Here is a 13,674-nt window from a genome sequence, read left to right as displayed (position 1 = left end):
CAAAATCAACAGGAAGTTGACATTTTTATTTAAAAAAAAAAACAGTACTGGGTTTGGTGATGTTCTATATTGTCTGAATCAACTTTGTTTGCGTTCGTTTTTGTGCTAAAAGAGTGACTTTGAGAGCAGTTTTACCGTACAATGTAAGTCAATGAGGAGCATATTTTGAATTATCAATTTCTAATCAATCGAGCAATTATTTTTTATTTCTTGCCCACCTTTGGAGTTACATCATGGCAAGGTAACTACACAACCCAAACCTCTACCAAAGTGGTCTTGCCCTTTAAAGTCTCACTGACAAACGTATATATTTTCAATAGATTGTGATCACAACTGAGTGAATCACGGCTGAGTGATCACAGCCACATCCAGCCTATAGCCAAACGGGTCCATTTGGTTCCATTTGTACTCTCACAGTTATGGGGGCCTTGAAATAAAAACCTTTGAGAAGCAGCGCTGTAATTTAAACTCACACACTGTAGAGACCTAGTTTCAACCATGAGCGTCACAACAAAACTAAACAAAAAGTCAAAACAAACAGCTTCCATGGTGTTCATGATGATGACAATATTAACTCTACATACGTATAGCTGTCACCAGTGTTGCTATGCTCATTTGGGATGTTCTTGCACTGTATTTTCATGATGTGACGCGCACGTCGCTTAAGACCTACACTATAGGTCACACAATGGACCATTGATATGCATCTAGGCTAATTCCTATGTTAATGTGCCTGGCGTGAGTCGGGAGCCTTTGTAAACTTTGTTGAAGTGTGAATTTAAAGTGGTTTTAAATCTGTGCGTGTGCCTGCGCGTGCTCCTGGTCAAATAGGTTCTTGCACGCCGTGCAAGGCCGTCCAGTTAGCATTGCACCCCTGGCTGTCACACTGAGCATAATTCACACACTATACATCTGAACATGCCAATGAATACCCACACACACACACGCATGCACGCACGCACCGACCGACTCCTACTCCTGCTTCCAGGATGAATACACTTTGGCCTTTATCAGGTAGGATAAACACATCGTTTGCTGTCTATTCCTCTTTAAATGCCCTGTTTTCACTTAAGGGAAAGTTAGCCTTATTTTATTGTTTTTTAAATAAATGCTTAAGCTTGCTTCACCAATGTGTTCATAAAGGTATCTACTAACAACTCTCAATTAGTTCCAACCCAACTCCTCAAGGAAACTGTGAGGGAGCCAATCAAAGTTACTAATTGGTCAATATGAGCTTGTGTGTGGGATATCTTATTAATCTTATTAGGGGTTTTGGGGGTGCTGAATCCATTCCAACTATTACGTTTTAGTACAAATGACTCCCTGGCCATAACATTATGGTGGCTGTAATTTCCCCTTGCATATTTATGTTGAGTGGTATATTCCGATTATTGGGCTTCCTAGAAAGTCAAATAAAGATGTCTTAATTTTTGCTGTTGCTTTAGTTTGCTTAATTTGCATAATTAGCTAATTATTGGCCAAAACCGGAAAAAATGCTTCCAGTTAACTTAGAGAGGTGATGAGTCTGAGTCCATGTTTTTTTAACTTTGCACATTGTAAAGTGCTTTGGATAAAAGGTGCTGTATAAATACACCATTTTATAGACGGACAGGCAGATATATTTTTTAATATTTTGTATTATTTTTGAATAATAAAAATAAGATCACATTGATGTCGGCAGACTATCTCCATATTTCAACACAAATAAATTCATTATACAACTTCATTATACAAGTGACGCACACAAGTAGGGATAATAGCAGATCTACAAGCTCACCTCGAACAAAAAACAATAATGAAAGTTTTGGACATACAAGGTGTCCACCCGACAGCAACGATAACACTCAGTTGCCAAGGACAGTACAGCAGTTTAAGAATACAGATTACAGGGCAAGAAAAATAATACTGTAGACACAGCCTGATGGAAAGACAACACAGTCCAAGCAACAGCATCAGTAAGATGTCAAAAACATAATGAAGAATATGAACATATTATATACAACACTATACACCAGGGGTAGGCAACCTTAGGGACAGGTACTCACACTCACACACACGCACGCACGAACGCACACACACGCACACGCACAGGCACACGCACACGCACACGCACACGCACGCGCACACGCACACAGACACAGCTACACAGTGGGAGTGAATATAAAAATGCACACAGACACTCATAGTCTAACCTCTGCCTGGCACACCACACCATTCAACACTAGAACCAATTCATAACCCAAAAATATTATAGAAAATACAACCATAGTCAATAGATGACTGATCACAGCCACACCCAGCCTATTCACACACTGTAGAGACCTAGTTTCAACCATGAGCATCACAACAAAACTATACAAAAAGTCAAAACAAACCATGGTGTTCATGATGATGACAATATGAACTCTACATACGTAGCTGTCACACTGAGCATAATTCACACAATATACATCTGTACACGCCAATGAATACACACACACACACACACACACACACACACACACACACACACACACACACACACACACACACACACACACACACACACACACACACACACACACACACACACACACGCACACACCCCCACACACACACACACACACACACACACACACACACACACACACACACACACACACACACACACACACACACACACACACACACACACACACACACACACACACACACACACACACACACACACACACACACACACACTCACACACACACGCCCATCTGCCATGACGGGCATGATGGCACAATGTAAATATATAAAACCCAATAAATTAAATACTGGATATATTATATTATTGTATAAACAGATGAATACAATAAATTAATAAAATAATGTAAATGACATAATAATACTATTATAACAATATATAATATTATTTGTATAGCAACTTTCATGAAATGCAGCTCAAAGTGCTTTACATAAAAAGAGCAACAAAGGAAGTTTAGGAGGTGTTGATAGCAGAGTAGTTAAGGTGTATACGACATATAAGCTGATGCCTGACACTGAGTCCCGGGTTCGATTCTCGAGCCCGGCAAACCTTTGCTGCATGTCACTCCCTGACTCTGTTTCCTGTCTCTCTACACTGTGGACTGTCAATAAAAGCAGAAAACCCCCCAAAATTTACTTTAATTTAATATTAAGAATAGGCTACGTCACAACTACATTTCACTTCACGCCATGTCACAAACACACACTCACACACACACACACACACACACACACACACACACACACACACACACACACACACACACACACACACACACACACACACACACACACACACACACACACACACACACACACACACACACACACACACACACACACACAGTGCATGTTAACGTGCAGTAAAGCATCCAGCAGTACTAATGTGTTTAAGCGTCATGGTTCTCTTAGCTGTACTAATGCGTCATGGTTTTCTTATCTTTGTGCCTCAGTGTCTTTTCACAAGGTTCCACATCAAGCAACAAGTGTCATTAAAACAGAGTGTTTACCTGAGCTCCAAAGCAGCAGGAACAGTATCCCTGTTTTTTCCATGTCTGGATTCACTCACACTGGATTCTCAACTGGAACTTCACCGATCTGCACCGATTGATTCTGGTTGTGATTCTGATCAACACTCGCTGTCGTCTGTGTGTTTATAAGTGACACGTCAGCTCATCATATCTCTTCATCATCATGTGGTTTTTATGCAAATTCACACCTTTCTAGTTAACAAGAAGCTAAAGCTCCTCCTGCCCTGCAGTGTGAGGTCTGTGGGGCTGCAGCATGAAGACGCACTCACGTGTAATAGCACGGCTATTATTTATTTATTTAAACACTTACTTATGGGTCATAGCTGCCAAAGTCTTCCGTAAGTCACTTGCTGCTCTAGACCATCTATACCAGTGCTTCTCAACCAGTGGTTCAGAATCAGAGTCAGAATCAGAATCAGAAGACTTTATTGCCATGACATGTAGACATGTTAGGAATTTGGTTTGATGCAGTAGAGCGCAGTTTACAACAGGACTGGTGCAAGACAGGACAAGACAGTGCAAACCACATCATAGTGCAAACAACAAGTAACAAATAGAAATAAATATGAGAAGTGCCAAAAGTGCCAAAAAGATCAAGTGTCCAGTTAGGACAGTCCATATAGCTCTCTGAGGTCAGGTCAGCTCAGGGCAGCATTCAGTAGCCGGATGGCCGTGGGGAAAAAGCTGTGTGAGTGTCGTGCCTTCACAGTCTGTAGTGACCGCAACCTCCTGCCTGAGGGGAGCGGGGCAAAGAGACCATGGCCTTGGGTGTGTGGGGTCAGCCATGATCTTCCTGGCCCTCCCCAAAGCCCTACTTTTAAACAGGGCCTCCAGGGGGGTCAAAGGGCAGCCAATCACCCTCTCCGCCGAGCGTATCACCCGCTGCAGCTTGGCCTTGTCCTTGGCCGCTGCAGCGGGGAACCAGATGATGATGGCGAAGGTGACGATGGACTCGATGAAGGCAGTATAGAAGTTCACCAGCATGTCCAGGGACCACCAGTGGTCCTTGGGAGGGTACCAGGGGGTCCCCAGCTTAATTGGTTAACATAGTGTCACGATCATTTTAACCACTTAGCTTTGGCTATTCAAAAATAGCAGATCTACAAGCTCATAGCGCGTCACAGAGTGCCGCGCTATGAGCTTGTAGATCTGCTATTTTTGAAAAATCTTGAAAATGCATATCTTGAATATATATATATATTTTTGAAACAATTGTTTTTAACTCAAATCTTTGCTTCTTGGGGTCCCTGGGCACAAAACCTTTTCAGATGGGGGTCCGCGGCCAAATGTATATCAATTTAGGGGTCCTTGGCATGAAAAGGGTTGAAAACCACTGATCTAAACCAATGGTCAGCAATAGGCAGCCCATGGGCCGAGACAAGCCCTACAGTATTAATATCATTAATATCACACACACACACACACACACACACACACACACACACACACACACACACACACACACACACACACACACACACACACACACACACACACAGTGTGGTAAAGACACAAATGTGAGCATTGACAATACTGTTGACTACTATCACTGCATTTATTGATACACCTAAACATAACAACCTATTAACAGCGGTGTGATGCATTGTGAGCTTGTAGATTGGCTATCTTTGAAAATGTATTATTTTATCGATTCTCGATTATTTCTTATAATCAGTTAAATCGATTAGTTCAATTAACTTTTGCACCCCTAAGTATCACATCCACTGGGGCTTCTGTAAAGTAAATAACATGATGGTATATCTCACAGTAAAGTGAATAATATGACAGTATATCTTACATTAATTGTACGTTTGTACGTTTTGTGTTGAAAGCTGCAGAGTTACTTTTAACTAAAATTTTAAAATAATTGTAGTGGTGTAAAATGTAAAATATTTGCTTCTGAGATGTTAGTGGAGTAGAAAGTATTGAAATATGAGTACATTACTTGAGTGTATACACTTAGTTACTTTCCACCCCAGAAATTAGCAGCTATAATTAGAGAGGTCTTCTCTGTGAAACTGCTCACTGTCAGGTAAGAAAAGGAAGTCTTGACGTCATGCGTAGGAGGAGATGTGGTTTGTCTGTGCAGGCTGCCAACTTAAAAAAAAACAAAAAACAACCTTGAAGTCAGATTTGGTGACGTTGACATTTTTTTAATCCACTGCAAACCATCGGCTTTGACTGACCTACTGGATCCTCAGTCAAATTGTCACGGTCCGCTCCTCGGGCTGTGTACTCTGTCGTCATTATTTGGACCTTCTTGCCCTTTTATGGTCATGGACTTATTAGGCCTGTCCTGTTGTGTTGTTACTTTGTCTGTGCTGTTATTCTGAAGTCATGTTGCAGTCCTTGTTTCTGTGTTAGGGTTTGCTTTACACTACTGTACCTTATTTTGTAGTAGTGTTCTGTGTCTCCCTGTCTGCTTACTGCTTAGTTGTTGTTGCCCGTCTTGTCTCCTCTACCTCTCCTCTGCCCTTCCCCCCTCCTCCTTGCATGTCTTCTAGTTTGCACTGCAACTGACTCGTTACCCAGCTGAGCCTCCTCAGCTTAATGACTCTGTAGCCTACTTAGCCGGCTTCAGCTTGCAATCCTGTGTTGGATTTTTAATTTATTGCCACGGCGTGAGCTCCTTGTTTGTACCTCTGTTAACTCTGCTCCCCGTGCCGTGTGCTTAACACTTTCCCCTCGTGTTCGAGGGTTGCCTTGTTTGTGTATTATTTGTATTTGACATGTTTTATAAGTAAAGCTACTGTTTCATCAAACCTTCCGTGTCCTCTCTGCGCTTGGGTCCCCTGCCTGCACCACACGCACACCGTGACAAAAATACATTTAGTTAAAATACAATAAACTCTAACAGATTAGATTTAAAACGGTACATGATCCAAGCAGTCCAGGGAAAAGGATTTTTGATGCTATGACCTACGGTTCAAGAGTTATAGGCCAAAATAGGCCAAAAAGTGAATCTGCCTGTTCTTTTAATGGATACTGATGTATGGTATGGTAATTGTATGGATAATTTTCTAATTCAAGTTTGGGTCCCAAGGCTAGAATCCATCAGTAGGCTCCACACACAGTGGATGATCCTCACTGGTTTTACAACAGGAAACATCTGGCTGTCTTCATCATGATGGAGGAAAGATTCACATGTTACATTGTACCTTTTGAAATCTAATCTGTATAGAGTTTATTGTATTTTAACTAAATGTATTTTACTGAGGATCCAGTAGGTCAGTCAAAGCAGGTGGTGTGCAGTGGATTAAAAACATGTCAACATCACCAAATCTGACTTCAAGGTTGTTGTTTTTTTGTTATCAGCCTGCACAGACAAACCACATCTCCTCCTACGCATGACGTCAAGACCACTTTTTTTTCACCTGGAAATGAGCAGTTTCACAGAGAGGAACTCTTTAATTAGAATAGATGTTAATCTCTGTGGTGGAAGTGCATTTACTCAAGTACTGTACTTGAGTACTTTTTTTAGGTACTTCTCGGAGACAAATATTTTACATTTTATACCAGTACAATTATTTGAAAACTTTAGATTTCAACACAAATTGTGCAATTGAACTATTCTATTCAACCCAGAGCATACGTGGATGTGATACTATCACATTAAGATACACTGTCATGTCATGTTACTGTAAGATCTGCTATCACTTTATTGACTTTACTGTAAGATATACCATCATGTTATTCACTTTACAGAAAGAAGCCCACAGTGGATGTGATACACAGTGGGGGTGCAACAGTTAATTGAACTAATTGGTTTAATTGATTATAAGAAATAATTGAGAATCGGTAAAAACTCACAAGCTCTTTACAAGCTCACAATGCATCGCGATGCAATGTGAGCTTGTAGATCGGCTATTTTGGCGTGACATCGCTGTGCAAGGTATAATATAGGGCTTAAGTGGTTAATCAGACTAATGAATTTAGTTGATTAAAAAAATACGAAATTAAACTTTACGTGTCGATTGGTGAATACAAAAGAAAACGAAATCTCCAAGAAAAAAAATGCTTTTCGATTATTCAACGATTGACTGCCAGTTATAAGTTATATGTTATAAGTTAACAAGGAAGTGGATAGGAGTCTAGATCTTCAAAGAATCATATCTCCTTGGTCTTTGGAAAAAAAAATCTAAAAACGCATATATGCGTTATAGGCAGGCAAGTGATGGATTCTAAAGAACGCATATATGCGTTATTGGCAGGCAATGATTGAAAAAGTATTTTGTAGAATAATCACTGCGAAAATAATTGATACAGCCTGTGATACTGTCATATTATTCAGTTTACAGCCCACAGCATCAGTGGATGTGATACTGTCATATTATTCAGTTTAATGAGGCCCACAGCATCAGTGGATGTGAGCCCAATCAACCACATATCTCTTGTGCACAACTGCTAGTAGGCCAACTTGATGTCTTAGTAAAACATGAAAATATTAGATAGGTAATTCCTTGGCCTACTAGCGGTGTACACAAGACATTCAGTGCTGATCAGTCCAAAGGTGCAGCTTACTAAAAGCATGGCCACATTCTACCTGAGGGAAGCTGAGCAAGATAACAGGTCATGGAGTCACCAATATCAGTTGGGTTCATCATACTGATGAAATATGAGATATTTATTCATTTGTACATTCATCTGATTTGACGTGTCTTCATTTTACAGCACATTAGTCAACATGTGTCAAAAAATAAAGTGACACACACACACACACACACACACACACACACACACACACACACACACACACACACACACACACACACACACACACTGTAGGAAGGCCATGAAAGCCTTCATCACATTTAGAAATTGCATTACAAACAAAACTGGGATCATTGAGTAAAAATCAACCATTCTGAATTAAAGGACCACTTCACCCATGTTCAACCTATCTTCATATAACTGGTCTTCACTAATGTCATTATAAGATTTCTGTCCAATCAGTCTGTGTCTCAGAGTAGGACTGTGGACAGTTCAGAAACCTGCCTACCAGTGACATCATCGGTAGACAGGTTTGGTCATTTCAAACAAGATGTCATTTTTTTTTGTATAATGTAAGGAAAATATCTTCTATTTCAGCATGCTAACTTTCCAGGAAGAGAAAGGGTGCACGTTTCTATTAGCTTATAATCCCCATCAATGATGATGTCATTGGTATGCAGGTTTCTGAACTTTCTACAGCCCACCAATGAGACACAGAGTGAGTAGACAGAAATTGAGCCATTTTATAATAAGCATTAGAGAGGATCAATTATATGAAGATAAGGTTGAAAAATGGATGAAGGGTCCATTTGGACCACTGGTGGTCCACAGACCCGATGTTGAGAAACAGTGATATAATCGACCATTCTGAATTTAAACAACGTATTGTCAATAACATGAATCAAGTGTTTGTGGTAAGTCTGGGTTGTCTAGATGTGTATATAGACTGGATGCATTCTCTCAGGCGGTTCTCCCAGTCAGTCTTCCAGTCCAGACTCCTCTCCAGGTTCTGGCAGCGGGTGGCCATCTGGTCCAACGCCTTCACCGACTCCGGAGGGTCAAAGGTCAACCCCGCCCTCTCCACTGCCGCCTGGAACTTGGCGGGAGAGGCTGTAGCTACGTAGCACCTGGAAGAAAACATGCTTAACTAATTATAACTAATTACAGACTAGGGGTGCAGCAGTTAATCAAACTGATTGTAATGTAATGGATTATAAGATGTAATCGATTTGAATAAAATAACTGATTTGGGGAAAAGGCTAAAGTGGCCACTTTCAACCTGGCATCAATATTTATCTCCACCAGGCCGGAATGGTCCTGCTGTCTGTGTGTCTGTGAACAGCAAATCTGAAGCATCGCTGAACAAATCAGCGTCAAACTTTGCACACACACTCTCAGTAGGCCATGGAAGAACCTCTTGGGCTCTAACTCTTGAATTATTCACCTTATTCCATGCCCACCGCGGGCGTGGCCAGGTAGGGCAGTAGGGGAGGTGGGGAGCCCCATATCAATGAGTTTCCCGTTTACCAGTGTTGCCATGTCTGCTTACATTAAGCAATTTGGGGTTTTTTTTAAGTGTAGTTGCTTAATTGGGCTTGCTTTCTAATGTCTTTTAAACCAGTGGCTTCCCCATTTTTTCATGTCAAGGACCCCCAGATTAATATGTATTTGTCCGCAGAGTTGCAGACCCCCATCTGAAAATATGTGGTGCCAGGGACCCCCATACAAGATGTGTGTTGTTAAAATGTGTCCAAAAATATTCTACAAGCTCACAACGTGTCGTGATGTGACACTTTGTGAGCTTGTTGATCTGCTATTGTCTAATAGTCAATGTAAAGTGAGCCTAGTTGCTTCTTTTGGGCTTGTTTTCATAGACCTGGCCGCTTTTTCTTTTGCAAAATCTGGCAATACATTGATTACCTGCATTACACCTGCAGTAGCCTACTAGGGAGGAAGTGAACAGATATTAAATGAAGCAGCATACAGAGAAAAACTCAATGTAAGAGGCAATGGCGACGCAGTGGAGAAAGCCAGGAATAAGGTGAATAGGCTAAAGAATCCATTTTTTTTTTCACCCTGGATTCCTTGGATCATGATGCAACTCCCCATTTAGGCCACGGCCATTTACACCTGACAAGAATTTCCACCAATTTGTGTTTTCTTCAAAACACACTTTTTGCTAAAGCTCCTACAGACTTTGTCCAAAACTCAAATTGTGACACATTATCTCTGGAGTCACGTGATCAATATTTCAATCAGATGTTATTATGACATTCCAGTTGACTGTGATTGGTTTATTTGCAGGAGGGGCCCATTTAGCAAGAATGGGCCCACCACCAGATTAGGAACAAATGGTCTTGTGAGTCATGCACAATGACCGTCAGACAGGGTTTGGGTACTCCATACTTTGTGCCTGTTGCTGCATTAAAAACAATGTGATGACCTTTCACCTGTGAATTGCAGGGTCGTGGGGACAGTGGTAGTGATGCCACACTGCCACCGCTGTGTGGGGACACAACAAGTAGCCGTTCTCCTCCCAGCATCTCCTCATGGTGCTCACAATGCCTTCATCTGTCACCGTTTGTGTCCACATGGCCTGGGATAACTGATGAGAGAGAGAGCACAACCACAGACCCATTAGACCACTGTTTCCCAAACAGTGGGTCAGGACCCATGTTTGGGTTGTGGACACATTTTTTATGGGTAAATTACCCCTTTTTTTGTGTCTTCCATTTAAAAAAAAATATATATATATTTCAAAAGATGTAAAAAAGCTAAAATTAATAAAAAAAAAAATAGAAATCACAACTTTTCATGAATTAAATGAACTAGATGTCAGGGCCGCTTCCGGCCCTCACATCTAGGCCAGATCCGAGGTTGGTCCAGTCACTCTGCACTGGCCTAGTCACTCTGCACACACGTCATGCCCCAGTCCGGCCCCTCTGGCCTCTCCTCTCCTCTCCTCTCCTCTCCTCCCTCCCCGCTTTGCTTTGCGGCCCTAACTTCTAGTCCCAACCTCCCAACCTCCCAACCTCGGTCATGTGATAAAGAGGTCAGACTTCCTGTATCTGGTTGCTATGGCAGGGTGTTTCTGTCGTGTAATGAACCTGTTTATGCAGAGCTTCAGGCAGGGTGTTTCTGTGAGAACGTTGAAAGTCTTCCATCAAGTCCTTCACTAAGGCTCCATCTCTCCCTGATAGCAGCCAGAACACACGCTCCATGTTATATGGATCCTATGGAAACATATGGAGACATAGAAAACATATACATGATGTATGGATCCTATGGAAACATATGGAGACATATAGAAAACATATACATGATGTATGGATCCTATGGAAACATATGGAGACATATAGAAAACATATACATGATGTATGGATCCTATGGAAACATATACACAAGGCCTGATCATCCATAGGCCGTAGGGGGCGAGTGCCCTGGGGCATCAGCCACTGAGGGCACCACATGATAATAAAACATATATATATTCAAATGCCTCTAGCGGCCTAACGGTAAGGCCGACGGAAATGGCAGTGGATGTGTTGGATGCAGCTCAAAGTGAACTTTACTCAGGTATCCGACCTTCCCAGCCCGTGTTATTAAAGAAAAACGGGCGACAATGGCCAAAACTCAATCAAAAAGTGGCCGTTTTGACGGAAGCATTTGAAAATTGTGGGAGGAGACTCGTGAGACTAGAGTGACAGTGACAGTACCTGGATGTCTATAGCGGGGGCCAGTGTGTGTGTAACAGTGTGCGTGTGACAGTGTGTGTGTGTGTGTGTGTGTGTGTGTGTGTGTGTGTGTGTGTGTGTGTGTGTGTGTGTGTGTGTGTGTGTGACAGTGTGTGTGTGACAGTGACGGTACCTGGATGTCTACAGTAGAGCTTAATCACTGACCCTGGGTATATGTACATTTGTGCCTTCCCAGGCAAACCATCCCATGCACACCTTCCTACCTCCTGCCAGTATGACAGGAGGTCATTTGATGGTCCCCAGTGGACAACATGCATCACATCCCCTATATCAACCCCTAACCCAAATGCCACAGTGGCCAGCACACAGCTCAATGGGCTGTTATGTTTGGCAAATGTGGAAAGGATTGCATCCTTTTTTCTAGGGGATATGTGGCTGTGAAACATGTCCACAAGGAGATGTGTTGTTTTTCTTGGTCAACATGACACATGGCACTGCCAAGGCTCTCCTTGATCATGCCAAAGGCTGCTGTCAATTTTGAAATGGATCTGTAAGACAAAAAAGAAAGATACTTTGTGGTCATAAAGCTTCTGCAGAACCAATCATTTACGTGCGGTTTTACCAATCTAGACACTAAATCTCAATTCACAATATGAAACCTGAGCCTAAACTAATACACTTCTGTTTATTCGTTTAGTATTGTATTAGTATTTGTCTATTCACTGAGATAAACTTTGTTTCACAACCTGAAGTAGATGATGGACTTTTCTGCATCTGTGCCTTTATCTTTCAGATCCTGCACCAGCCATCCGACCTCAGCAGCGATGTTTTTACTGGCGGTTTCCTGGACCGTTATATGGATGTTTGGCCTGAAAAACATGGTCATATGTTGTATATATTGTATATATTGTATATATTGTGTGTTGCAGGGAGGTTGGGGTTCAATCCCTGGCCGAGTCATACCAAAGACTATAAAAATGGTACCCAATGCTTCCCTGCTTGGCACTCAGCATTATGGGGTGGATTGGGACAGAATGTTGTCCATGTACAGCTCGCAGAAAAGTGGAAATATTTAACAAAAACACTTTTTCTGGCAGAACTTTCAAATGGATATGAAACTAGAGGACAATATCTGACTCCAACTCTAAGAAATTTATTTTGTATATATTGTGTGTTGCAGGTCAGTGGCCTTGTGGTTAGAATGTGTCCGCCCTGAGAATGGGAGGTTGGGGTTCAATCCCTGGCAGAGTCATACCAAAGACTATAAAAATGGTACCCTATGCTTCCCTGCTTGGCACTCAGCATTAAGGGGTGGATTGGGAGTAAGTCCCTGTTGATATACTAGCATCATCATGTCTAGGGGATGTACTTGTACATCAAGCTATCTCACGCTACAGAAACAGGAGATATGTTCCTGACCTATGGGCCTCATGGCTCGGGAACTGTTGTTTCCCAAGGCTACTTACTTATTGTGTGTTGTAAATTGTACTTCATGTAGTAATCATGATATTACATACAGTATAGGAAACACATTAAACTAAGATATACCTGTTACAGCTGACTGATACAGTTAACACAGATTCCTTCTCAAGATTCATCCGATTGATGATGTCATCCACCATCTCCTGTGTGGCAGTGGCGGTAAGCATCAATACAGGGCATTTTAGGATACCCCTGACCTCTGGCACTCTCAAATATGCCGCTCTAAATGTTTCTCCCCTACAAATATAAAAATGGCAAAAATGGAATTTAACAGTAAGGAATGTAGGTATGCAAAATGTAGTAGTACATTATGTATTTTATTGTGTCTTGAAATGTCAAATAGCCTAAATAATCTGGGCTACATTATGTGTACAAAATGTGCACTCAATATGTCTCAAAGAGGGAATGTCTTTGGAGCAAATAAAAACATTTGGTGGCATTTGTATGTTTTGTTTACTTATTTAAT

At 41.5% G+C, this 13,674-nt stretch overlaps 1 protein-coding gene across 1 annotated transcript; it reads right to left on the bottom strand.

The window, feature by feature from the left end:
• Nucleotides 1-8,674: 8,674 nt before the first annotated feature.
• Nucleotides 8,675-11,765, bottom strand: LOC308081124 (threonine synthase-like 2). The gene is made up of 4 exons (XM_080457519.1): nucleotides 11,748-11,765; nucleotides 11,139-11,264; nucleotides 10,482-10,636; nucleotides 8,675-9,158 (listed from the first exon to the last, which is right to left on the bottom strand). Exons 2-4 carry the CDS (start codon nucleotides 11,250-11,252, stop codon nucleotides 8,933-8,935), a joined length of 495 nt encoding a protein of 164 aa, XP_080313645.1. The 5' UTR covers nucleotides 11,253-11,264; nucleotides 11,748-11,765; the 3' UTR covers nucleotides 8,675-8,932.
• Nucleotides 11,766-13,674: the final 1,909 nt, after the last annotated feature.

Source organism: Gymnoscopelus braueri (genome assembly GCF_963280865.1).
Source record: "Gymnoscopelus braueri genome assembly, contig: SCAFFOLD_131, whole genome shotgun sequence".
Taxonomy (NCBI): domain Eukaryota; kingdom Metazoa; phylum Chordata; class Actinopteri; order Myctophiformes; family Myctophidae; genus Gymnoscopelus; species Gymnoscopelus braueri.
Note: the sequence above shows the minus strand (reverse complement) of the source record. Positions and strands in the feature narration are given on the sequence as shown.

Excerpts from the sequence above, each read along its gene's own strand:
- LOC308081124 (XM_080457519.1), bottom strand. The coding sequence starts at position 11,252 with ATGGAGCGTGTGTTCTGGCTGCTATCAGGGAGAGATGGAGCCTTAGTG. Across the intron at positions 10,637-11,138 it reads CTGAAGCTCTGCATAAACAG|TTATCCCAGGCCATGTGGAC; the intron begins GTTCATTACACG and ends CTCTCTCATCAG. Across the intron at positions 9,159-10,481 it reads CACGACCCTGCAATTCACAG|GTGCTACGTAGCTACAGCCT; the intron begins GTGAAAGGTCAT and ends GTTTTCTTCCAG.